The sequence below is a fragment of the Nerophis lumbriciformis genome, linkage group LG24 (genome assembly GCF_033978685.3).
Source record: "Nerophis lumbriciformis linkage group LG24, RoL_Nlum_v2.1, whole genome shotgun sequence".
Taxonomy (NCBI): domain Eukaryota; kingdom Metazoa; phylum Chordata; class Actinopteri; order Syngnathiformes; family Syngnathidae; genus Nerophis; species Nerophis lumbriciformis.
In genome coordinates this window covers 591064-617500 of record NC_084571.2, presented here as the reverse complement: position 1 = coordinate 617500, position 26437 = coordinate 591064, and the positions used below count along the sequence as shown (strand labels likewise).

Sequence of the window (26437 nt, the reverse complement as noted above, 5' to 3'; positions counted from 1 at the left end):
CTCTAATTTAAATACTTTATTCATTTTTAGCATACAGCGGCATATTGATTTCACTCCATTACAACGTTTGATTATTCCTTCATCAACAACACTACTATTCATGGCAGACTTCAAGAGACAAAGGCTACTTTGGGACAAATGATGCTCAGAACCTTATATTTTTGAGGCTGAATATAGAGAGGATGATCTACAAGTTATAAAAGCTGTGTGATAAACAGATGCAGCTTTCGTGAAACACTTAACTACCAACATAAACCAGTCACTTACTGTACAATGTCGGCTCTCACTGGGATGTTGACTAAAGGAATGTTTGTATCTTTCCGTTTAGATGAAGAATTAATTATAATGGGAGCAAGCTAGCGTCTTTTTGAGTCCTTTCTCGCCATGGGTATGTGAAAGTTGACCAACTTCTCGGTTTATGGTCACAACTTTCTACTATCCAGGTGAGAGGCATGATTTATAATCTATAATTAACTTCACCAACTCAGAGGCAATGCAGCAGCAGCGCAGTATGTCAATGCTGTAGCTGCACAAGCTAGTTGCCGCTAAAAAGTAGCTCCTCTGCGTTAGTTAATATAAATATCGCTAATACTTGCTCAATATCCAGATCACAACATGTAAATGAAGTATTGTTGGCGGTTTTAGACTGTTTTCTTTTTTAGAGTACGGAAGAGTGTACTCCCATTTGGTGCATTGTTAGCCACCTCGTACTTGCCATATTTTACTAACTAGAATGCATAAAAAAAGAAAAACATACGTGTTCTTGTCTTACATAAGGATTGTGAATGATAGACAACATTCCAAAAAAAGAGTGCAGTTCCTCTTTAAGTGATAAGTTGGAAATGTCCTCCTCAAATGGGCTCTCTCAGTGGAGCTGAGCTCAAAGCCAAATCACATGAAGGCTTAGTAAAAAAAATAATCCTTTCAGGAAAAAAACATCAGCCAGTAGATGTTCTGCAACTTAGTGGACCAGCAGAACCTGGCGTACATTTTGTGAGTGAGGGTCAGTGTGACTTCAGAAAAACTTTCCTTTCACTTTCATTCCTCTTCTTTACGGTTGGCATTTAAGGTGAAAAAAACAAGCAATGTTGACTTTTGCTAGAACAATTGCTAAGTGGAGCGTGTGGTTTGCCTGTGACATCCTTCCGTCAGGTCTTTGTATCCTTAGGGCTTCCCATCGGTCGCAACTGGACTCTTCAGATTGTCTTGGACAGACTGGAGCCGTCCTATCTAGTCTCTGAACATGAACTGATGAAGCCCGCTCATCTTCTAGGACGAGGCTGTCCAAAATGTGGCCCGGAGGCTATTTGCGGCTCGCAGCTAATATTTTAACGGCCTGCGGCACATGCTAAAATACTATTACAAAATAAAACAAAAAAAATCATAAAAAGTGGAATAAAATAGCAAACAGGTGAAATGCAAAGATAAAAAGTTGCAATGTTGACTCTAATAACACAAGCTGGCATTGCTCAAAAAATAATAATGGTTAAGAATTATTGGCCTATAATGAATTTAAATAATCCACTCTGAAATATTTTTGGGGAAAATATTGCATATTTTTTGCCGTATAAAACCAAAGGTTTTCTTTGACAAAAAAGGGCATAAAACATAATAATACAAATGTATAATCTAAAAGTTCAACTCAAATTAAACATTGCATTTAAAAAAATTAAATGATATATGACTTATTTTTAACACTTTTATAAGTGGGCCCTTTTTGGATCCCCAAGACATTTTAGTGTGTTTTGTCATTTCTCAAAAAATAATAAATCAAAATCAATGTTATGAATTATTGACCTATTTAAGTGTCTGATAACTTCACCTCACATATTTCCCTTTTAATTTGGGGTGAAAATATTAGGGGTGCACAAAAAAATAGATTCACATTATTAGTCTTCCATCATAATTTTCCAAATTCGATTAAAAAAATGTTAAAACATTTTATTGATGAGAATACATTTTTAAAAATACTTTTTTTAGGCCATCTCCTTGCAACCAGAAGATAGATAGTACTTTATTGATTCCTTCAGGAGAGTTCCCTCAGGAACATTAAAAAGAAGCAATTCTAAACTGTAACCTGTTTTCTAAAGAAAGTCTCATTTTAAATACTATATCAAATACTACATTGCGACAATTGTGTTGAATCGAGAATCAATTCTGAATCGGATAGTCACCCCAGGAATCGTAGTTGAATTTTGCCATTAACAAAAAAGGGCTTTCTCTGACAAAACATTGAAAAAAAAAACTTTAATATGATGGATAAATCTGAAGTTGGTTTTAGAGATTTATGCGTTGAAGGTAAAAAAAAAAAAACATATTTAACTTTTATGACAATGTCCATTTTGGGTCCCCTTAAACATTCACCAAATTTGAGAGAAGCCATAAGAATTGAAAAAAAATATCTATATTGCGTTGGTATTAAAATGGAAAATATCTAAACTTCCTCCACATGCTTCGATTTTTCAGCGAGCGGCCCTGTGTAGAAAGTTTGGACACCCCTGGTCTAGGACAAGGGTCGGCAACCTTTTGCATCAAAAGAGCCATTTGGGCCCGTTTCCACCAAATCAAAATCCATTTGGAGCCACAAAACGATTTGCTTAATATATTGAAGTTACTGCAACATATACAGTTCCATCAAAACGTATATTGTCACGTTCCGTACCTGCCTTGTTCTCCCCCGACCTCGTATTTTGCACGGTTTTTTGTAACTAGTTTCTTTCCTAGTTTATCCCTCACAGTTAGTCAAGATTCAAGTTTGCTGGATTTTTTCTTTATGATCTGTTGTGTTGTCACCAGTGTTAGGCAAATTACTTAAAAAAATAAGTAAGTACCGTATTTTTCGGAGTATAAGTCGCACCTGCCGAAAATGCACAATAAAGAAGGAAAAAAACATATATAAGTCGCACTGGAGTATAAGTCGCATTTTTGGGGGGAATTTATTTGATAAAACCCAACACCAAGAATAGACATTTGAAAGGCAATTTAAAATAAATAAAGAATAGTGACCAACAGGCTGAATAAGTGTACGCTATATGAGGCATAAATAACCAACTGGTATGTTAACGTAACATATTATGGTAAGAGTCATTCAAATAACTATAACATATAGAACATGCTATACAATCTGTCACTCCTAATCGCTAAATCCCATGAAATCTTATACGTCTAGTCTCTTACGTGAATGACATCAATAATATTATTTGATATTTTACAGTAATGTGTTAATAATTTCACACATAAGTCGCTCCTGAGTACAAGCCGCACTCCCGGCCAAACTATGAAAAAAACTGCGACTTATAGTCCGAAAAATACGGTAATTATTGTTCATACAGGAATTGAATGTGCTTTGGTGGCTGCTTCTCTCCTCGTCCACAAAACAGGGTATTGTGGGATTACATGATTATCACTTCATTGAATTGTTGTTCATTATTCCCCCATAGTAGTTAAAGGGGTGTGTGTTAGTAACCCTATCATTATGTAACGGCATTATGCCTAACACTGGTTGTCACACATCTTTTTTCTCCATGTTTCTCGTTGCTCTATTTTATCTACAACGTGTCTAAGCGAGGAGCTGTGTCTTGCCCCTCCAAATCTTCTTGAGTAGCATGGCGTACGCCTAAAAAAAAGTCTAACCTTTGGTCAGCAGCGACACGGCAAAGGCTGTAATTGGTTAGCTTCTAGTACTTGTCCCGTGTTGATGCGATTCCGCCATACAGCCCACCTTTGTAAAAGTATTGTAACACACCAGTTCCAATAAAACTCAATCCCTCTCTAGTGACCGTTGTTTATTAGCAACAAAGGAAGCTAACAAGCTAAATCATGACAAGTGTCATGGTTTCTCACCAGAAAACACTGCCGCTAGAATTGGATGGCTGCTGCAGAACTTTGAAAGAGCCATAACGGTGCCTCAAGGGACAGCGTAGTGACTACAGAATAAACTAGCAGGAGCCACAACAGAGGGATAAAAGAGCCCCAGGTTGCAGACCCCTGGTCTAGGACAACCCTAACAGTCCACATGCAATAAATTCAATGCCCTACCAAGCATGTTGTCCTGACGAGGAACACATGCCATCCAACACGGCCGCCAGCCTCGCCTCAATCAAGCATAGTCTGAATGCGTCTCTAAAGACGTAAAGAGTCATCTGGTCACCTTTTTTTTTCTTATGTTTATTGTTTATTCCATTTTTTCCAAGCACCCATGCACCACAAAGTACTTCACTGACTTATTTCCATGGTCTACCTGTTATTTGTAGAGAGTCACTGATAGGAAATATGTCTTCTACTGTCTGTGTGCCTTTAAAAAGTCCATGAATTACATAAATAAAGTTGAACTATACTTGAATTTTTTTTTTGTCATGTACGCATTACTTGTCTGTTTGGCAAAGCAGTCCTTTGTTTCTCTTCAGGTCAGCTTGCTGCCAGCTGGGTAGGCAGGCAAAGTCCTCTCGCTTCATCTTCAAAATAGTCTGAAACAATCACAATAAATATGATATCAAACCATTTGTGTGGTGTTCGGGTCGTTTTCATTTTTCATTCAAAGAAAAATGATACAATTAATTAATTTTTCAAACTGAGATTTACTGACTTTGGCTCATTTTCTGTGAAGAACATACATCAGAATACATATTTAAGGACCACACACCATACACCCCCCCTACACATTTCTATTACATATAAGATGTCCGGGTCCACTGGACCCGGGGCTAATAGAAGTGTGGAAATTGATGTTCTGTGTACCACACACACACACACAGCAGCAGCAGCAGGCCTAGACAGGAGGAGGACAGAGTGTAGGTACACAGAACATCAGAGGGTCAAATGTGCGAGAAAATGAGAGCAGATAGTGTTGACAAACAATGTTGCAACCTTGTGTGCGAACCGCAGGTGCAGAAACACAAAAGAAGAATCCCCGTGGGATGCAGAAACTGTCAGAGAAATTTTCCGTGCAACGTTCATTTTGTTGTTACTCAGCCGGCGTTTGTGGGTCTGATGGACCCGCTGCATTTTGTGGCTTTTAATGCCTCGCAATACTGAACAGATGTTTATTGGGATAAGGTAAACATCTGTTCAGTATTTTAACATAAAAGTGTTTGATTGTGTGACATTAAAAGCCACAAAATGCAACGGGTCCATCAGACCCACAAACGCTGGCTGAGTAACAACAATATGAACATTACACAAGGGTTAAAGTGGTTTGCATATATATAGGTAATTTAATTAGATATACCTGCCCATGTCTTCTATTTCAGTGTTTGTTAACCATAGGGCCAGGCCACCAGAAAATTTCTGTTTCTCAGATGTATGGGCCGTAGTGGTACTCCGTTGTAATACACTTTTCCACCACTTGTGGCAGTAATGACAATATCAAACAAACAGAAGAAGTCTGGAGCTTAAATCATTGAGAAGTTTCTTCAGTGCAAAAATGATGACTAAAGTGGTGAAGCTGTATTTTCATTTGCACTTTAATTTTATTGACAGTTTATTTAAGAAATAAAATATTATTATTTATAATTAATTAGTTAGAATGTATCTATTTTAGCACTGTTTAATTGCATGTCAAATGTATTTTCCATCAGTTTTCATGAGTCTCTTCTTTTGCAGTATATTTGATTAGTATTTATTATTGTAATCAGCCTGACCTAAACCTGTGTGTTGGATAAATAATCATCTTTGTGATTTAACACATTATTTCATACCATTTGAAAAGTTTTACTCTGTTAAACTTTAAGTAGGTTAGATATATTAAATGAATATGATTAAAAAATAAAAGTAAGATTACTAATTCAGTGGGCCCCGGGCCCCTCTGTAGTAGAAAAGGTGGGCCCTGAGGTAAAAAAAAGGTTGAGAACCACTGCTCTATATCACTTTTAATAATCAAACTGTACTTGATTCTAGGGGTGTCCTGATCTGTAATGATATCAAATAACGGGTCAAGATCAGCAAAAAACAAGTATCGGATGATATGGGCTTACATATAAAATCTTCGATACAAGCAGACCTGCAGAGTGTTGTACAAAGCTGGACAGCCAGTTAACATCTAAATGTCCTCCTATAAACACATCATTTCTTCTTTTTTAGTCAAGTCATTTACAAAAGTTAAACATGCATATAGGAGCTAGCAGCAACACAACAGCTAAGCACACAATAGCACACAAGCTAGACATAGGTAATAATAATTGAACAGTATTGCAGTGTAAAACAGCACATTTGTCAATATAAACAAGTATCAATTAATTATAGTTCCATATTACTTACACATACAAAGTCTCCAAGGCAGAAGCGTATAGGAAAGTATGCAGTAACAAACGTGTCCGTATCATTCAACTTACTGCATCATGAGCTTAACTTCATCAATTATTGTGGCCAATAGGTATCACCAAAAAAGCGATTACCACTCTACTTCAACTTAAAGACAGCGTAAGTCCATTACAAACAGTTAATAATAAATAGGTTTAGTGTTTTTAATACCTACCAATGTTCTCTGTTTGACAATTTTTTATATTAAAAAATTATATCAAAATAAAAGTATGTATGATTCTTGCTGATATCGCATTCAATCAGTATCAGTAGTGAAATGTTTTATCTGGACACCCCACTTTATTTACAAAGTCTTTATGCTATTGTGGTCGATTGTTATTAAAATAAATAAAAATTTAAAAAATTTAAAAAGCAAAGTTTTTGCTAATATTTTTTGAGTCTCAAACTCTGCAGGTGCACAAGCTACCTGTCAAAGAAACTTGGTTAAAAACCACCTTGAGATTATTATTGTTAAAAATAGTTAAAAAAAAGGGGTTGAAGATATTTTCAACTTACAGATCATAAGAGAAATGTGCTCTTATCACTAGTGCATTGAAGTACATCGGAACCTCGATTTATAAACCCCGAAATCTGTGAAATTTCCGAATTAGGAACTTTTACATGGTGCCAAATATGCCTCTGTCTACAAACGCTTCTTTCATCCCCCCTCTTCTCTCGCCAACTGCTCCTTTGTGGATGTTACTGAACTGTAAGTGGATTGTACGTTTTGAAATGTTTATTATTGTAGCAATATGGTCGTTAGAGTTAAGGATTTTTGTATTTTCTGATAGTTTGTGAGGGCACCAAAGGGATTTGTGTGTGTGTGTTGGCAGTGCAGCGCATTTTAGCTTGTCGTTGTTGCTGTTTTAGCTTGTTGATAAAGTAATAGTTGATCCATCACCTCCTTTACCACTATCACCACTTTATATTGTGTTCAAAATGTAATAAATATAAATGATAAATGGGTTGTACTTGTATAGCGCTTTTCTACCTTCAAGGTACTCAAAGCGCTTTGACACTACTTCCACATTTACCCATTCACACACACATTCACACACTGATGGAGGGAGCTGCCATGCAAGGCGCTAACCAGCACCCATCAGGAGCAAGCACACCTTCAGTAAAATATGGACTTTTGTCCAAGCAGCAACCTATTATTCATATTTACATTGTTTATAATGGAGAAATTTGCTTCATTATACAAACTTTTCGATTTACGAACACTTTTCATCGAGGTTCCACTGTTTTTAAAAATGGAGGTATGTTCTACCTTGAAGTCCTGGTCCGACAGGTAGACCTCCAGCTGTCGGGGGTCTACTCCATCCGGTAGGGGTCTTTGCAGCAGCCGCTGCAGAGGAAACTGTGTGCTCGCCAGCTGGGCCAGGGCGTCCTGCACCAGGGTGAGCTTGGAGCGTCTGGCGCTGCCCTGGACAAATGTCCACTAATAGGTTAGTTTGAGGGGTGCGTGGCCTTGACAGCCGCTATTGACTGGACAGGTTTCTGCATTTAAATGACGACTTAGCTGGCAGAAAATGAAATTGTCAAAGATATGTGCGGTCATGCTAACACTTTCTCTATACGCACATATTAGTGCGTAACTTCAGTGCGTGTGTGACATAATATAGCGCATATTAGAGCTCCAGTTCACACCTGTGCGACGGTCCTCTCCCAGCGAGGGAACACATTAGTGAAGGTCAAAGGTTCCTCGCCCTCCAGAATGAGGTACGCCAGTGGAGGGCGTCTGGGGTTGACTTCTGTGACACGGAGAGACACTTTTAGCTCGTCCTCAACCTTCTTTGTTACACCGCTTTACCTTTGCAGTACTGCAGCGCAGTCTCCATGGCGCACTTCTTCTCGCTGTGCCAGCTGTCTGCCCGCCCCTGCTCCTGCACGGGGTGCGTTCTTTGCCACAGATAGACCTCCATGCCGTTGTCGAGCAGAAACAGAGCTGTGGAGGGTTTAGGTTTGAGTAGGGGGGAGCAAAAAGTGTTTCTGTGCATTGCTGTGCGCTCACCAGGCGGGGGCGCCGCATATAGGGTCTCCTGGACGAAGGGCATGGCCATGACGAGACCGGGCAGACGCGACGGACTGTGCAGCTCTTCGGCCAGGAATCCTCCAGAGGAGGCGCTCAGGTGGAAGAGGCGCGGAGTGAAGTTATATTTACCTGGATCTGATTGGCAGGAAGTCAGGAAAGAAACAAGTGCATGACCTGCACATTCACTGACTTACTAAAATGGTATACAGTATGTTATTATAGGGATAATATAGTAGTTTAGTAATGTGCTTTAACTCTAATTCATGGAGTTAAAGCAACTTAAACTGCACAATGTGATCAACTTTAAAACTGCTCAAATTATGTTTAGGGCATCCCAAAACTCTCTACCATCCAATATACAGAACCTATTCCAGGATAGAGATGCTCACCATAGTTACAGTCTAAGAGGAAACAACAAATTATATTTGCCTAAATTTAGAACAACTTTAAAAATCAATGTGCATTTCAGTGTGTGGAGTCACTCTGTGGAACAACTTAGGGGACGAGTTAAAAACGTGTTCCAAAAAGATTCAATTTAAAAGACTGTTTAAAAAAGAAGTGCTGAAGAAGTACGAGGAGGAAAGAGAGTGATGCCCTCAGCACAGAGCGATGGGAGAGAGGTGTATGGTCACAGAGTGTTTGGGCCTGTGTGTGTGTGTGTGTGTGTGTGTGTTTTGTCTCGTCTTGTCTTGTCTCATACTAACAGTGGTACTATTGTATTGTTAGTGTACAGGAGTTTTTCTTGTTTTTGTTTGTATGGTATTGTTCTTGTATTATATTGTTTATGTTAAATGTGGAATGAGTGAGGGGTTGGGATATTATAAGCATCTGCTTCATCCAACCCCTTTTCAAGCCTTTCACAAATGTCTCTGCCAAGATGTAAAACAAATGTGTTGTTGTACTGTGCAGGTTTGAAATAAATACTTCAATTCAATTCAATCTTACATAATAAACAGTATATTATTATAGTGATAATATAGTTTAGTAATGTACAAACATGATATACTGTGTCTTATTGTTTTGATAATATAGTGATAATTATGTACATACATGATAAACAGTATGTTATTACAGTGATAATATAGTGATTTAATAATGTACCAATATACTGTGTCTTATTATTGTGATAATATAGTGATGTACCAATATGATACAGTATGTTATTGTTGTGATAATATGATGTGCCAATACGATACAGCATGTTGTTGTGATAATAGAGGGATGTACCAATATAATACAGTATGTTATTGTTGTGATAAAATAATGATGTACCAATGTGATACAGTACAGTATGTTATTGTGATAATATAGAGATGCACCAATATGATACAGTATTTTATTGTATTACTATAGTGATGTAACAATATGACACAGTATGCTATTTGTGATAATATAGTGATGTACCAATATAATACAGTATGTTATTGTTGTGATAATATAATGATGTACCAATATTACACCGTATGTTATTGTTGTCATAATATAGTGATGTACCAACATGATACAGTATGTTATTGTTGTGATAATAATGATGTACCAATATGATACAGTATGTCACTGTTGTGATAATATTATGTACCAAAATGATATGGTTATTGTTGTGAAAATTATTATATTAAATCTACCAATATGCTACATTGTTATTGTTGTGATTATATCGTGATGTACCAATATGATGCAGTATGTTATTGTTGTGATAATATGATGTACCAATGTGATACAGTACAGTGTTATTGTGATAATATAGAGATGCACCAATATGATACATTTTATTGTATTACTATAGTGATGTACCAAAATGATACAGTATGTTATTGTTGTGATAATATAATGATGTACCAATATTACACCGTATGTTATTGTTGTCATAATATAGTGATGTACCAACATGATACAGTATGTTATTGTTGTGATAATAATGATGTACCAATATGATACAGTATGTCACTGTTGTGATAATATGTACCAAAATGATATGAATGGTTATTGTTGTGAAAATTATTATATTAAATCTACTAATATGCTACATTGTTATTGTTGTGATTATATAGTGATGTACCATTATGATGCAGTATGTTATTGTTGTGATAATATGATGTGCCAATACAATACAGCAAGTTGTTGTGATAGTAGAGGGATGTACCAATATAATACAGTATGTTATTGTTGTGATAAAATAATGATGTACCAATGTGATACAGTACAGTATGTTATTGTGATAATATAGCGATGCACCAATATGATACAGTATTTTATTGTATTACTATAGTGATGTACCAATATGATACAGTATGCTATTGTTGTGATAATATAGTGATGTACCAATATAATACAGTATGTTATTGTTGTGATAATATAATGATGTACCAATATTACACCGTATGTTATTGTTGTCATAATATAGTGATGTACCAATTTGATACGGTATGTTATTGTTGTGATAATATAATGATGTACCAACATAATACAGTATGTTATTGTTGTGATAATAATGATGTACCAATATGATACAGTATGTCACTGTTGTGATAATATCATGTACCAAAATGATACAGTTGGCTATTGTTGTGAAAATTATTATATTAAATCTACCAATATGCTACATTATGTTATTGTTGTGATTATATAGTGATGTACCAATATGACACATTATGTTATTGTCATAATATGATGTACCAATATGCTACATTATGTTATTGTTGTGATAATATAGTGATGTACCAATATGATACAGTATGTTATTGTTGAGATAGTATAGTGATGTACCAATATGATACAGTATATTATTGTTGTAATAATACATTAAATTAGTTATGTACCTTGCAGCATGCAGTCATAGGCCTTCCTGTCCATGTGTACCAGCGCCGCCCAGAACTCCGCAGGCTCCGAGCCTTCCTCTATTTCCTGTATCTTCACTGGGCTGCTTTGACTACTGAAACCCAGTTCTGGTGGACACCTGCAGCACAAAGACACGTCACAGCCAACTTATCATCCACTGCATGCAAGAACTACACGTCACACGCCCCAATGCGAGCGGACTATAACTAACAAAGAGAACATGACACTCACGCTTGAGCCAGGCGTTCCACGGCTCTCTTGGCGACCTCCCTACAGCTAGCGAGAGCTTTACAGCCAGTCCAGAGGTAGAGCGCCCGTTGCTGGCTGTTGACCAAGACCAGAGAGCCCCTGGAGCGCAGGGCCGCACAGCAGCACTCCACCTCGAGCAACGAGCCCTCGTCTGGTAGCGCCCCTTGAACGCTGAACATGCGCCACGACTCCACATGTTCTGCTGCAAATTAAGACACACAGCCTCACTTTAAACAATGTGATTTACAGACAACAATGGACATTAGTAGCTATATATTTGTTAAATCATACTCTAAATTTGTTTGGCCTAAATTAATGTTTTAAACAGTAAAGTATTTGACTTATTTCCTAATACATGTTGTGGCGATTGATAAAAGATGGGATAACAGTAACTTGGAAGAAACTTTTATTATTTTCCGCCATAGTGGTGATGAGGGTTAGTGTCTTAGGCTACGTTCACACTGCAGACTGGGATGTTCAATTCAGATTTTTTATGTCTAATACTTCCAAAGACATGCACCTGGGGATAAGTTGATTGGCAACACTAAATTGGCCCTAGTGTGTGGATGTGAGTGTGAATGTTGTCTGTCTATCTGTGTTGGCCCTGCGATGAGGTGGCGACTTGTCCAGGGTGTACACTGCCTTCCGCCCGATTGTAGCTGAGATAGGCTCCAGCGCCCCGCGACCCCAAAGGGAAAAAGCGGTAGAAAATGGATGGATGGACGATCTTTTTGTGTGGTCACTCATATATGAAAAAACTGCAATGTCTAATGTGAACGCAAACTGGCCCGCATGCAGACATGACGTCACACGTGCTGCAGTGTTTATAATTCTCGTAGATCTCAGTCCTGCCGCAGTTGTAGCAATTTCAAGGATTTTGTGCAATCAAAGTCAACATTTTCTGAAAGGAATTATTGCGTGTAGAAAATAAAGAATGAAGAGGGCAAGCATTTTGGCTCTCGCAGTTTGTGGGACATTTGCTTCGACGTGTGCTAGGAATATCGTTTGAGTAAGTTCCTAAACATTTTTTTTTCCATCTGTTTTCTGCTCATTTGTCAACTATTTATTTTGCAACCGTCTATTTTGGGATGACGTGGCTCATATGATAGAGCAGTGTTTTTCAACCTTTTCTGAGCCGAGGCACATTTTTTTCATTGAAAAAATTCTGAGGCACACCACCAGCAGAAAACATTCAAAAATGAAACCCAGCAGCCGATATTGACAATAAAAAGTCATTCTCGCAATTGTTTGATATGAATTCCAACCGAAACCAAGCATGCATCACTATAGCTCTTGTCTCAAAGTAGGTGTACTGTCACGACCGGTCACATAACGCTGTGACTTATTTGGAGTTTTTTGGTGTTTTCCTGTGTATAGTGTTTTAGTTCTTTTCTTACGCTCCTATTTTGTTGTTGATTGTCATGTCATTTGTGGACGCCGTCTGCTCCACACACTGTAAGTCTTTGCTGTCGTCCAGCATTCTGTTTTTGTTTACTTTGCAGCCAGTTCAGTTACAGTTTTGCATAGCCTTCCCTAAGCTTCAATGCCTTTTCTTAGCGGCACTTGCCTTTTGTTTATTTTTGGTTTAAGCATTAGACATCTTTTTACCTGCAAACCATTGTCGTCATTCCCGTCATCTACAAAGCAATTAGCTACCTGCTGCCACCTACTGGTATGGAAGAGTATTACACAGTTACTCTGCCGAGCGCTAGACAGCACAGACACTCAACAATGGCACATATACGGATTATAATTACTTGTTTGCAAAAAATATTTTTAACCCATTTAGGTGAAATTACATAAGCTCCCACGGCACACCATACAATATTTCACGGTACACTAGTGTGCCGCGGCACAGTGGTTGAAAAACACTGATAGAGCAGCCAACTAGAAATTTGAGGGTTCCTGGTTTGAATCCAGCATTCTCCATTCTGGTCACTGCTGTGGTGTCCTTGGGCAAGACAATTCACTCATCTTGCTCCCAGTGCCACCCACACAGGTGTAAATGTTGATAATGGGTTTGTCAATGTAAAACACTTTGAGTTACTTGAGAAGTAAGCGCTATATAAATATAATTCACTATCCACTATTACGGTAAAGAATTATGACGCTCATTGCTTTTTGATGACGTATTGTTTGGCTAAACGGGACCCGATCGTTCAGACTACAGTCGCATTGGATACATACTGTATCTGATTTATATATACATATTATACATATGAAAGAGGTTTGGCCTAGGTTTGAAAAATTCGGAATTGTACTGTTCACATTGACATGAAAAAATCAGACGGATCACAAATGGGCAAAAATATCGGGATTGACCTGCAGTGTGAACCAGGCCTTAGGAGCCGCTTCACACTGTGGATAGACGACGCAGTCGTTGCAGCTTGCGCTCAAATTTGTGCCGGTGTTCTGGCAAGACAGGCACCCCCCTGGAATTCATGCAACTACTGCATGTGTGTAACAGGGAGTATGGGAATATAATTGTGTCTCCCTGTGCATGCATTTAGCATGTAAACACAGACACAGCTGCTGTAAAGATCGGATGGGCTCAGCAGCTCCTCAGCCGATTGCTGATCAGTTAAAAAAAGGCCACAATCCAATTCCATGATCAGGGCAGCTCTAATTGATATCATTTTCATGCTTGAAAATGCAAAATATAGGCCAAAAATACAGACAATATGCTTTAAAATAAACATAAACATTGAAGCGTGCAAGGCGAGGGACGTCTGCAGCACCTGTTGGAGCAGAGGCGATCTCTCTTTGGCCTTTGTGGATGACCAGACCTCCCTGGAAGAGCTGCAGGAAACATGGGGGCTCTTTTCCTTGACAGACCACAACCTTCAACATAAAAAGTCAACGTGATGCAGTCGTTGGACAACGCTACAAAACTCCTTACCTGTGACTCTTCATTGTTGTTCATCCCGATAGAGAGAAATGCAGCAGTATCCCGTCCACTCACAGAGGAATGGCGCCCTCGCCACAAGAAGAAGGCCGTGTTTTCCTTTTCCTCGTCCTCGTCTGCAGAACAAACCATCAATTTAGCACGTTGGGGAAAAATGCATCACAAGGATGTAACGAACCAGCGGTGCTGAGGCTGTACGTCCAGCGGATGACGTAGGAGTCGCCCTCGTGGAGTTGTCCCGTGCTCTCCAGGGGGTTCTCGCAGTCGTCAAACTCGTTAACGTGCCAGGTGGCAACGCCCGTCGTCCTCAGCTCTGCGTGCTCCCCTCTTTCCAGCGTGACCGGGCCATAGCCCCTCTGAACGTCGACACCAGCCAGTACGGTGCGGGTCACTCCTTCGTCCGTCGCCTCGGCAGACACCAGAGCCGTGGCGTTGCAGGGCCGTAGGGGGTCACATGGTGGGGCCACTAAGAGGGACTGTGTCTGAAAATCAATCAATCAAAGGAGATTTTAGAGATTAAGTGGTGCTGTCAAACAATAATTTTTTTTCTATCAGATCAATCACATTCAAATTTGGATTAATCATGATTAATCACAAGTTATCATTAACTTGCATCATTTAAAATAAAAAATATATTTTTATTTGATAATATTAATATACATATTTATTCATATTAAATTGGAAATATTAATATTTGGAAACAAATTTAAAAAACATATTTTTTATTGAATTTTGTACAAGAGTTTTGGTTTCAATATTTTATTTGAATGCACATTATTTATTTGCTCAAAACTGTTTTATCTAAAATACTGCGTGGGTTCCCTCCGGGTACTCCGGCTTCCTCCCACCTCCAAAGACATGCACCTGGGGATAGGTTGATTGGCAACACTAAATTGGCCCTAGTGTGTGAATGTTGTCTGTCTATCTGTGTTGGCCCTGTGATGAGGTGGCGACTTGTCCAGGGTGTACGCTGCCTTCCGCCCGAAAAATGCAGCTGAGATAGGCTCCAGCAATCAAATTTAACATTTTCTGAACTGAATTATTGCGCGGAGAGCAATTTTGGCGCTGGCAGTTTTACGTCATATTTTGCTTCCATGTGTGGTTTAAGAGCGTTTCTGTGGGCGAGTAGTCGGAGACAGGAGTGGTGAAACTTTCACGTGAGTTCCTAAAATATTATTTTCACCCGTTTGTTGTCAACTATTCATTTCGTCTATTTTGGCGAACAATGATGTCGCTTAGCCTCAGGCAGGAGACTACGGTCCATACAAACCCACACTTCCTGCCACCTGAACAGTTTTTTCCCCTTGGCCATCAGACACATGAACAAAAACAAGATCTGATAGCTCAGTTACAGCTCATGTTATTTTATTCTGTGTTATATGTGTTTTATGTTGCACGATTGCGCCAAATAAAATTCCTAGTTTGTGAACCCGTTCTCAAACAATGGCAATAAAAACTCTTCTGATTCTGATTCTGATTCTAAGCTCTTTTTTATGACGTTCTGGTCAGATGAATGCAACCTGAGCGCAGGAGCGCTCACATTGAAGACGCATCGCATATATATTTAATTTATACCCACATACGAAAGAGGCCTGATTCGGATGTGAACAATTTGGAATTGCACTGTTCACACGGACATGAAAAAATCTGACACAGGTCGCATGTGGACAAAATAATTGGATTTGACCTGCAGAGTGAACAAGGCCTTAGTTGTAGTTTTCATTAACATATCTGGAGGTGTTGATACCACCATGTAAAATTGTTAATGCTAATCAGTAGCATGTCAAAAGCAAAGACAATGCATTCTAGCACCTAGCTGGCGCAGTTCTTGGAAAAGTGGAGCCTTACTTTACTTAGGTTGGAGCGTTTTTCGAGTCAAATGCTTTGTTGGCATCAGAAATTGCAACATTACCCTGAGGTAGTTTGGCTGAGTCCGCTTTCAGTGCTGCTGAGAAAAGTACCGAATTTGGTACCCATCCTTAACTAGTGTCAAATACAGAAAGAACTAAAAAAAAACCTGAGTGTCATCGGTCAATGGGACAGCTTCTTCCTCGACTCTTCCTGTCCAGTCCACAAACTTCTCTTTGAACAGACACGTCTCTTTGTGCTCCAAGAGGACGCCAAACAGAGCCCAGCCGGGACGCCCTTCACCCCTCCTGAACAATAAATAAACCATCGTTTGATATTGTGTCGACTAAAGTTCTGAGTGGGGCGTTCTTACAGTTGCGTGCAGACGCTGCACCGCGTGGGATCCAGCGGGTTGACTCGACAGTTGCTGTAGTCGTAGGCGCCGACCCACACCTGTCGACTCAGCTGGAGCGCCACCTTCTGGGTGCTGGCGGGGACCTCTTTTCCCAGCCACAGGTACACCTCGCTGCCAAAGTCAAACACCAGTGCCTGGCCACAAAGTAGTGAAAGTGACTTCAGCTGGACAAAAGTATTGGGACACTCAGTGTTGTGAGGAAAACACATCAGGGCCGAAATACTTTTTATTTAGTGTAGCAAATGTGGGCGTTTGAAGGAGAGACTGACCTCACTGGACTTCAGCAGGCTTACGCTGGGCATGGAGGACCAGGCCTGTTCGTGAGGTACCAGACGGTTCTCCATGAGCCTATAAACACAGTTGGACTCCACAATGCCGCGCTCATACAGCTCATCCTCCTCTAGTGAAGACTCCGCTGTCCAAAGTCCATCCAGTTTTTCAAAAAACACAAACAAAATGCATCCCTGTTTAACTAACTGCTAATAAAACCTAACCTCTTCTCTTGTGCAAAAAAAAAAAAAAAGCTATCACCTCTGTAAGATGTCCTTCCGCCCAGAACACTCCAGAAGTCAGTGGCCAGGCTGCCTTCACAGTCACACCCCTCCTCCAGGTGGACCACCCGGGCGGCCTGACAGCCAAGGTCCTCGTGGCTCTGAATGAAAGACGCCAACTCTGTAGCCTAAGGGACGAACGTCAAACACTGTTGTAGTAAAAGACGGATATTTAACTAAATTCCAAATGTATTTTTCTCTGAATGATCTGAACCCCTGTTTCCAAGCCAATGTGTTGTATTGAGCAGAAGCAGACAAGAGGTCTGCATGCATTTACTGTAGCTCAACTTCCCATAGCAGATGTCATGTTGTTCTTCTTTGGACGGCAATCTAGCTCAGACCAAATCAACAGCACCTCTGCTGGTTGCAGTCAATTAAAAAAAACAAAAAACAGAATTCAGACAATTATTTATATTATTAGTGTTTTTGTATAACACAAAAAGATTTGCTAACCAAAAAATGTATTTGAAATAAAAAAATATTTTCAAACAAAAACAAGTTTTGGTTGCAACATTTTTGGGGGGTTATGAATTGTTTGTTTTTTTTAGATGCAACCTGAAAAATATTTGCATACAAAAAATTTGCACACTATATTTTTTAGTTACGACTAAAATTAAATCTTGTGGGCAGGGCTTCCTCTATAGTAGACAATATTTTCAAAACCTTTTGATTGGTCAGCTTCGGATAATGGCGTGACTATATGTGCATGACTGCTGACTACTTCTGCCATCAATCAGAAAAAACAATTGGCGACTAAAAAAACCAAAACATTTTTTATAAAAAAAATAATATATGCAACCAAATTTTTTTAGTTTGATTAAAAAAAAAAAAAAAAAAAAAATCTATTTTTATTGTTTGCATATTATTTTTGACACAAAATCTATTATTTTTGTTTACAAATTTTTTTTGGTTACGAATCAAATTAAATTTTGTGGGCAGGACCTCCTATGATCAATATTTTTGAAGCCTTTTTATTGGTCAGCCTCAGATAATATGTGTGACTATATAGACGTGACTGCTTGCTACTTCTGCAATCCGTAAAAAAACCTTTAAATACAAATAAAATCAAAATAAAAACATTTTAATAAAACATAAATAAATATTTGCAACCAAAACTTTTTTGGGTTAAAAAATAATTTTTTGTGTTTGGACTATTATTTTCTGGTTTCAAATCCATTTTTCTTGTTTGAACAAATCTTTGTTTTCAAATCTTCTTTCTCAAATTCAATCTTGTGGGCGGGGCCCACTCTGAACAATATTCTTGAAGCCTTTTTATTGGTCAGCATTGGATAATGGCGTGACTATATGGGTGTATAAACCAGAAAAAAAAGATTTGCAATCAAAACATTTTTTGTTGGAAATATTATTTTGAAACTTCAAATCCATTTTTTTGTATGGAAATCTTTTTTCTGCAAATCTTTTTTTGGGTTGAAAATAGTTTATGCTATGGGCATATTATTACAAATATTTTTGTTTGTTACGACTCCACTTCAATCACAGGTAAAATAAATATTTGAGGATTTTTTATTGGTCAGTTTCAAATAATGGGTGTCACTGCTGTCTATTCTACCCTCAACCAAAAAAAAAAAGTTTGTTTACAAATTATTTTTCGTTGCGCATCAATTTTTTGTTTGGTTGCATAAAAAGACACATTTCTCTCCATAATTATTAGGATAGTCCCTATTTAGCATATATTGCTAATATGGCCGTAAGCATCTAGAAAGCACCATAACAATATCAGTTCCTTGTCAATGCGGGTACCTTCGCTTTCTCCTTCTCGTTGGCCGATTTTCCACTCCACAGGATGCAGTTCTCGGCGGTCACCAGCAGGAAACAGTCTCCGCTGTTTAAGGAGCTCGCCGAGGGCTCGGCCAGGCGGACCTGGACGTGCTGCCTTCCTGTCAGCCCAGACACCAGTCAGCAGGAAGACCAAAACGCGGACAAAAACGAAGATGTGTTTTCTGACCTTTTACGAAAAGCAACATGGGACTAGTAAAGGGTGGATGAGACTCCTGAGGATCTGGCGAGGATGAGGAGGAGTTCTTTAACTCTGGGGACATAAATACCAGGTGAGACACCAGAGACGGACGAGTAAGACGTTCCCTTTCCTCACCACTCACTCTTCTCTGACACTGTCGCCTCCTCCGACGATGTGTTGATTTCCATGAAGTCCTGCCTGACGTCCTCGCGGGCTGCCAGAGCCCGAAGAGGGTTGCGGGATCCCTGCGTGCGACGGGACGGACGTACGGCCCGACGATGCTCTGCGACGGCTGAGGTCAGCCTACACACACACACACACACACACACACACACACACACACACACACACACACACACACACGTCACCAGGAAGCTTTCACATTGGAGTCTTTAACTGAAACCCAGCCCACATTGGAGTGTTGGTCTGGCAGAGCAGGTCCAGGTCCCGCCCTTCTAAGGAGGTTTGGCGGGTGCAGAAGCCGTTCTCGGGAGGCATCTCTTCCTGGTTATCTGCTGAAGGTGGAGGGCTGTGAGACGTCACTGCACAGCCAGTACAAGTACAGTGGTACCTCGGGATACGAGAGCCTCGCCTTACGATATTTTCAGGAAACAAGCAATCTTAGTTGTCATGCTGTAGGTCAGTGGTTCTCAAACTTTTTTTTTTACCCAGTACCATCTCAGAAAACACTTGGCCCTACGAATACAACCATAATAAGCAACATTAAAATACAGTAGCCTAGTAGGCATAAGTATTAATTAAAACAAGGCAGAGGTTTTAGTTAAAAATAATATTTAATAGTTTGTCCACTAACATTACACACAGTTTGAACAGTAACACTGTGTTTGAATATCTAATTACGTGATTATTTGGTGTACCACTAGATCAGGCCTGGGCAATTATTTTGACTCGGGGGCCAAACTTAGAGGACAAAAATGTGTCTGGGGCCGGTATATCTATTTTTAGGAAAACAATACAAAACCTCACAATAATGTCTGATTGAATGCTAAAAATGTTATGACAGACCGCCTTAAAAACGGAATGGAATTTTATTTTTTTCTATGAACGATAAAACCATGAATATTGAGAACATATGAACGTCACACCCCCTCTCAATCGACATATTTTACATTCAAGCCAAATGCAACAAAAATGCAACAAACACAACGAAATATGAACGTGAAGGGTAAAAAAACAAAAACCATCTACAATCTGATATGTTAATATATCACTAAGCCTGAGAACTTTCTTGTAAAAATCTCCTTCCGCGTCTGTCCCTGACACCCGCATTTCAAGCTGGCCGCTCTGGAAACACTCTGTGGAAACGCTCCCCACCCACACTGCTTGGTGCCTCGTCTGACCTGCTGTGATGTAGATTACCATAGTAACTAGTAGGGTTGTACGGTATACGGGTATTAGTATAGTATCGCGATACTAATAAATCATATTCTGTACCATACCGCCGCTGAAAAGTACCGGTCCGCCACACCCTAAGATTTTTTGTTAAAATAAAGCCAATAATGCAATTTTTTCTGGTCCCCTTTATTTAGAAAAGTATGGAAAAGTATCAAAATAATATTGGTATCAAGACAACACTAGTCACTAAAATATCATGCAAAAGCGCAGATTCCAACCATTGAAATACTTTGTATAGTTCAAGACTTACGGTCATTTGAAAACATCACTGCACATCATAAATGGCAGATACACTTTCCATCTAAAAGATCTAAAAAAAATATTTGGGAATGTCCGGCGGGCCACATTGAAAAGCTTAACGGGGCATGTGGCCCCCGGGCCTTAATTTGCCCAGGTCTGCACTAGATGGAGCCCCCGTACCACTACCACAGTTGGAGAATCACTTTAGGTATTTAGCAAAGATACATTTTTTTGACCCTCCCCACTACCAGCTTGCGTAGAGAATGTCACAGTGAACCTCATAAGATTCGCCAAAACATCATAAGCATTAGCTTATACTCTAGCTAGAAAATAACATACATTTGTTTTTTCCAACCGTTAGAAGGAAGGAAGTGACCGTGAAGGACAGTGCTGAGAAGATGAAGCGATTGATATGCACTGAATTGAAGAAATAAATAATCACAAACATAAGTATCTAGCTGACTTGGCAACGCAGTGGGAGCGTAGCACTGCTCGCCTGCAAAATACTGAAGCAGAATGAGTCGCTAACGTTAGCCAAGGATGTTAAAATAATATTTAACAGCAGACATTTATCCATTAAAATATGGAAAAGCTGCTGATGGTGTTTAATGGAGAAACAGAACATAGAAGTCCACTCTCCAATGAACATTATTATTACATTACTTTCATAAAAACTACTGTAGTTTGTACAACATTCTATTTTATACAATAGTTCTTATCTAAAAGTGTTCTTTCAAAGGCATGTTACAAGTAAAAATTGTCTTTTTGGGGGGGTCAAACGCCGATTTAATTCATTTCAATGAGTGACACTGTTTCGCAATGTTAGTCTATCAAGGTACGAGCTACGTCGCAGAACCAATTAAACATGTATCTGGAGGTACCACTCATTCTACATATGCACATTTAAGTGTTTGCGTGGTCCAAATCTGGACTGACCTGCAAGTGTGCAAGGTGAAGCTTCTGTAGATTGAGTCTCGTTACAACTGGGGTGGTTTCTGTTTAATTCTGGAGCTGCAATGGCTTCCAAGACATAAACGCACAATTAGTAATATTAAAATGAAGCACTTAAAAGTGGATGTTAATATTGTAAACTAACCTCTCGTTTCTTCTGCCTCAATCAACTGACCGTTGTTGTCATTGTCCTCTTCAACCTGCGCAAACAAAAGACGAGGATCTGGTAGTATCAGTATCAGTATCATGTAAATTGCCAAAATACTAAATGCTGGTCTTTTTACCTTTTCTCTCCACAGCGGTGGACTTTTCGTTGGAGAGGCCACCTCTTGTGCTTCAAAGGACTGGTTGGTCTGAGGACAACATTTAATAACAGAACATCTGGTTACGTTTATACAGCGGTACCAAGGGATGGGTACTGTTCACATTTGAACCGATACGATACCAATTCCGGGTACCTGAGAATCGATACAGGTACTCAACGTTACCAATTTTCGGTACTTTTGTGCCTGTCAATTAATATTGTTTTTGATAATAAAATTGTTTTTATTGCAACATTTACAGATTAGCTGATTATGATAACTGTTATATTTTGTTTTATCATCACATTTCTGAGAGACATTAGGTTGCAATTGCAAGTCCAATACATTAGATGGCAGTAGAGTATAGTTTATAGTGTCTTGTTTTGTTTTTTGTTGCTACCCAGAAAGTGTTAATACTGTAAGTATTGTATTTATTATGTACCGGCTGTTTGATTGTAACGTGCATCTTAGTTCTAGTTTTCATGATCAAATTTGGACATGTTAAAAATCGCCATGTAAAATCGCTAATGCTAATCAGTACCGTGTCAATAGCAAAGCCTATATATATATTAGCATTAAGCTAGAGCATTTTTGGAAAAGTGGAGCCTTACTTAACTTACGTTGATATGTTATTTAAATCAATTTCTCTGTTGGCATTGGAAGTTGCAACTTTACCTAGAGGTAGTTTGGCTGAGTCTGCTCCCAGTGCTGCCTGTGTGATCGCCAAGTGCCAAAATGAGTCAGACACCGGGCTTGAAGTAACGGGCAACCCAGGTACCACAATATGACACTGTTGGGTTTTACGTGAACTATTGCCCGGTATGACCGTCGGGATCCGGTTGGTGCCAAAAAAGTACCAGATTCAATACCCATCCCCATTGGTACCTCGGTTTTTGTTTATATAATCCGACAAAGACCGAATCGTACAAAAACTGAAGCAATTTTTCCCGTATGACATATTGCAAACACACTAAATCCGTTCAAAAGACCTAAAATTATGAACACATAACTCTCCTCTACCCTTCAACCTCTCTGCTCATCGCCGTCTTCACCAACAATTTGTTTGGACACTCGAGTTAGTGGAATGATACACGGGAAAAACAGACCAGTTTGTTATCCGCAGTGTATGGCCTGTCAATACCTGAGATGGTATAAAAAAAACGCAATCATATTAAAAATGGGGCGTACAAAAATCAAGGAACCACAGCACTTTTTAGCAAGGAATTACCGATGGAAACAGAAAAACGTCGACTGACTGAAGCGCTCAATTCTGCACTTTAGACCCCTCTGTTGGACTGACGCGTGCAATTCTCACAATACTAAAGCAAGAGGCAGAGGTGATGAACAATTGTTTCGCATAAAAACTAAAGAATTTGGCCCTGCGATGAGGTGGCGACTTGTCCAGGGTGTACGCCGCCTTCCGCCCGATTGTAGCTGAGATAGGCTCCAGCACCCCCCGCGACCCCGAAAGGAAATAAGCGGTAGAAAATGGATGGATGGATGGACTAAAGAATCCTTTGGTGTATAGATGTGACATTCGCGAACGAATACATTCTTTTGAACAACTCTTTTAAGTGAACGATGACAACCGATTACCACTTCTGACCCATTTCTATGCACATGCAGATATAGCGTCAGCAATTGCCCACCTTACTAGAAAATTAGTCATACTTAAAAGGGAAACTTGGCAGCATCTGAATGAACTTTTTTAAATAAAAAAATATACATACATACTTATATACTGTGTATTTATACATACACATATTATATATAAATACACATATTATATATATATATATATATATACACACACACACACGTTTTCTACATATATATGCATACATACAATATACATATATGCATACATACAGTATATATTTATACATATATGTATACACATTTATACATTCATACACATGCATCCATACAGATATATACACACACACACACATATATATACATATATATATATATATATATATATATATATATATATATATATATATATATATATATATATATATATATACACGCACGAACGCAGAATCATTTTTTTTTTATTGCATTTTTTGGTGTTTTATTTACATAATTTTTTAGGAAACATTGTACCAGTAACATTGTAATGTTTAATGTGGCACTAATGTGGTTAATGTAGCAGCAAACATTTTTGGGGGGATTTCACAAACACTTTTACATTACGTGTGTCTAAAAGGAGCATTAATATTTGCATTTCAAAATACGGGAAATCTCCTGGGAAATTTGGTAAAAAATATGGTATTTCTCTACATCACAATAAGTCACCATCTACTCAATTTTATAAAATGTTATAGCAGTTTATAGATGTAATACATTGCAATGTTTCCTTGTGAGGAACCCTGAAATATTGTGAACATTTAAATAAAAACAATTCTGGGCTCCTTCACCGAGCTTATATAGTTGAGACATTTTTCAAGCTGGCCAACATAATTTCTTCCTGGATGTTACAATAAGTATGGGAATGTGTGAGCTGCTTCTTGCTCTTCAATACTTATAATAAGTCTCTTATTTGTCATATCTGTCGCGTTGTTATTTGATTTAATAACGGAACATTAAACTATGCGCGTTTCAGACAGAGGCTTGCAGCGACTCGATCTCTGAAGTAGCAAAAACAAACAAAACGGGACCGGGAGGACGCCAGGAAAGACGGAGAAAAACTGGACTTCCCGGCAAAAAGTTTTGACAGGTGCAGGTAAGCAGAGGAGACGTACTGTAGGTGACCAGCACTGCAGGGGGGAGAATAAGGGGAGGGGCGGGGCCACGTGAGCGATGCAGTGAAGGCGGACAGGCAAATAATTTTCACAGAAACTTAAATAAATATCACATCATATTTGGGCAGAATTATTGACAATGAGAGTATTTTTTAAATTCTTAAATTAATTTCAAAAACAAATTGGGCTTCAGAAAAAAAGGAACTTTTCTCAAGTCGGGCAAACAGGCTGGTGCTTAAGCAGTGGTTAGACTTATAAAAGACTAATCCATGCCTTTGTCTCCAGCAGGTTAGACTACTGTAATGGCCTTCTCACTGGGCTCTCTAAACAAGCTATATAGCAGCTGCCGTACATCCAAACCGCTGCTGCTCAAATCCTGACTAGAACCTTGAAATATGACCATATTAGTCCAGTGCTTAGGTCACTGCACTGGCTTCCTGTTGCTCGGAGAATAGACTTTAAAACAGCGTTCTTTGTGTACAAGTCTTTTCAAAGTACATCTCTGACACATTACAGCCATATGAACCATCTCAAGCTCTGAGAACCTCAGGGAGTGGCCTCCTGCTGGTGCCCAGAGTCAGGACCAAACATGGTTTCAGTTTTATGCTCCTAAAATTTGGAATAGTCTTCCTGAAGATGTGAGACGGGCCTCAACGTTGGCAATGTTCAAATCCAGCCTAAAAACCCTTAATTGTGCGAATGACAACTGAAAGTATTTTATCTTATTTTATTGATTTTTAACTAATTAAGATGACTGTATTTTCTAGTTTTAATTTTAATTATTTTTCCTTCTTTTAATTTTCTGTAAAGCACTTTGAATTGCTCTACATATAAAAATGCCTTGCCTTGTTTATTATCTATCTACGCCACTAATTTTATTTTCTTAAATACTAAAATACTGGTATCATATGTTTATATATTGTATATACTGATGTAGTTCTGTTGTAGTTGTAAAAAATAAAAATAAAAAGTCCATTACCGAATACAAAAAAGGCTGATACGAATATCCGTCAAAATGCCAAATATCGGTGCCGATAATCGGACTGGATGATAACCGATCGATCTCTACTCAAGACCTGGTTTCCTTTAAAGATACATAAATTACATCTCTACTTTGGTGGTGGAGGTAGCAAAAGGTAATTAAAGATGCAGCAATTACCTGGTTGAAACACATGACGTACTGAGGTGTGCTGCTAGAAAAGACAGAGGCAAAGACGGGCTCCTGGGAAAGCAAATCAAATAAGGAGTAGATAAAGGCTGAGAAAAACAAACGTTATTTATCAGACTATTTCTGTTTAAAACTCACCCAACACTGAGGCTTCACTCCCTCTGGGTGAGAGTTTTCTCCCTGAAACAGTTTAACAAAATAAAAATGCATCCAAAGAGACAAGAAAAAGTCCAGCTCAGGTCATAAAAGGGTCAACATTTGACCGCCATGACGGTTTATTTACATTCCACTCTGTCGTCTCAAGCTACAAGTACCCTGTGTCTCCCCCAGACCCACCACCCCACCCAGGACAAATTAGTAGTGCTGCTGCTCGGAGATGCACCAGATCTGGTTTCAGTGGAATGGCAAAAACTCCAATTAAAGCAGAAGCTATTAAAATGTAGCGTGACAACATTTTATCTCTGAAGAGAAAACTTTAGGTGCATAATGAAAATACT

The 26437-nt window shown here is 38.9% G+C and overlaps 1 protein-coding gene across 1 annotated transcript in view; it reads right to left on the bottom strand.

The window, feature by feature from the left end:
- Positions 1 to 3806: 3806 nt before the first annotated feature.
- svilc (supervillin c) overlaps positions 3807 to 26437 on the bottom strand; it is a 54079-nt gene continuing 31448 nt past the window's right edge. Inside the window, exons 11-33 of the mRNA XM_061982290.1 lie at positions 26079 to 26120; positions 25932 to 25994; positions 22008 to 22076; positions 21869 to 21923; positions 21709 to 21792; positions 19529 to 19631; positions 19259 to 19419; positions 19105 to 19188; positions 18900 to 19036; positions 17119 to 17266; positions 16857 to 17002; positions 16546 to 16721; positions 16342 to 16480; positions 14503 to 14806; positions 14319 to 14440; positions 14158 to 14260; positions 11402 to 11621; positions 11152 to 11288; positions 8312 to 8467; positions 8111 to 8245; positions 7948 to 8051; positions 7568 to 7723; positions 3807 to 4466 (exon numbers count right to left, since the gene is read on the bottom strand). Of these exons, the coding sequence (XP_061838274.1) occupies positions 4365 to 4466; positions 7568 to 7723; positions 7948 to 8051; positions 8111 to 8245; positions 8312 to 8467; positions 11152 to 11288; positions 11402 to 11621; positions 14158 to 14260; positions 14319 to 14440; positions 14503 to 14806; positions 16342 to 16480; positions 16546 to 16721; positions 16857 to 17002; positions 17119 to 17266; positions 18900 to 19036; positions 19105 to 19188; positions 19259 to 19419; positions 19529 to 19631; positions 21709 to 21792; positions 21869 to 21923; positions 22008 to 22076; positions 25932 to 25994; positions 26079 to 26120 (2946 nt within the window). The 3' untranslated portion in view covers positions 3807 to 4364. The remainder of the gene's footprint in view (positions 4467 to 7567; positions 7724 to 7947; positions 8052 to 8110; positions 8246 to 8311; positions 8468 to 11151; positions 11289 to 11401; positions 11622 to 14157; positions 14261 to 14318; positions 14441 to 14502; positions 14807 to 16341; positions 16481 to 16545; positions 16722 to 16856; positions 17003 to 17118; positions 17267 to 18899; positions 19037 to 19104; positions 19189 to 19258; positions 19420 to 19528; positions 19632 to 21708; positions 21793 to 21868; positions 21924 to 22007; positions 22077 to 25931; positions 25995 to 26078; positions 26121 to 26437) is intronic.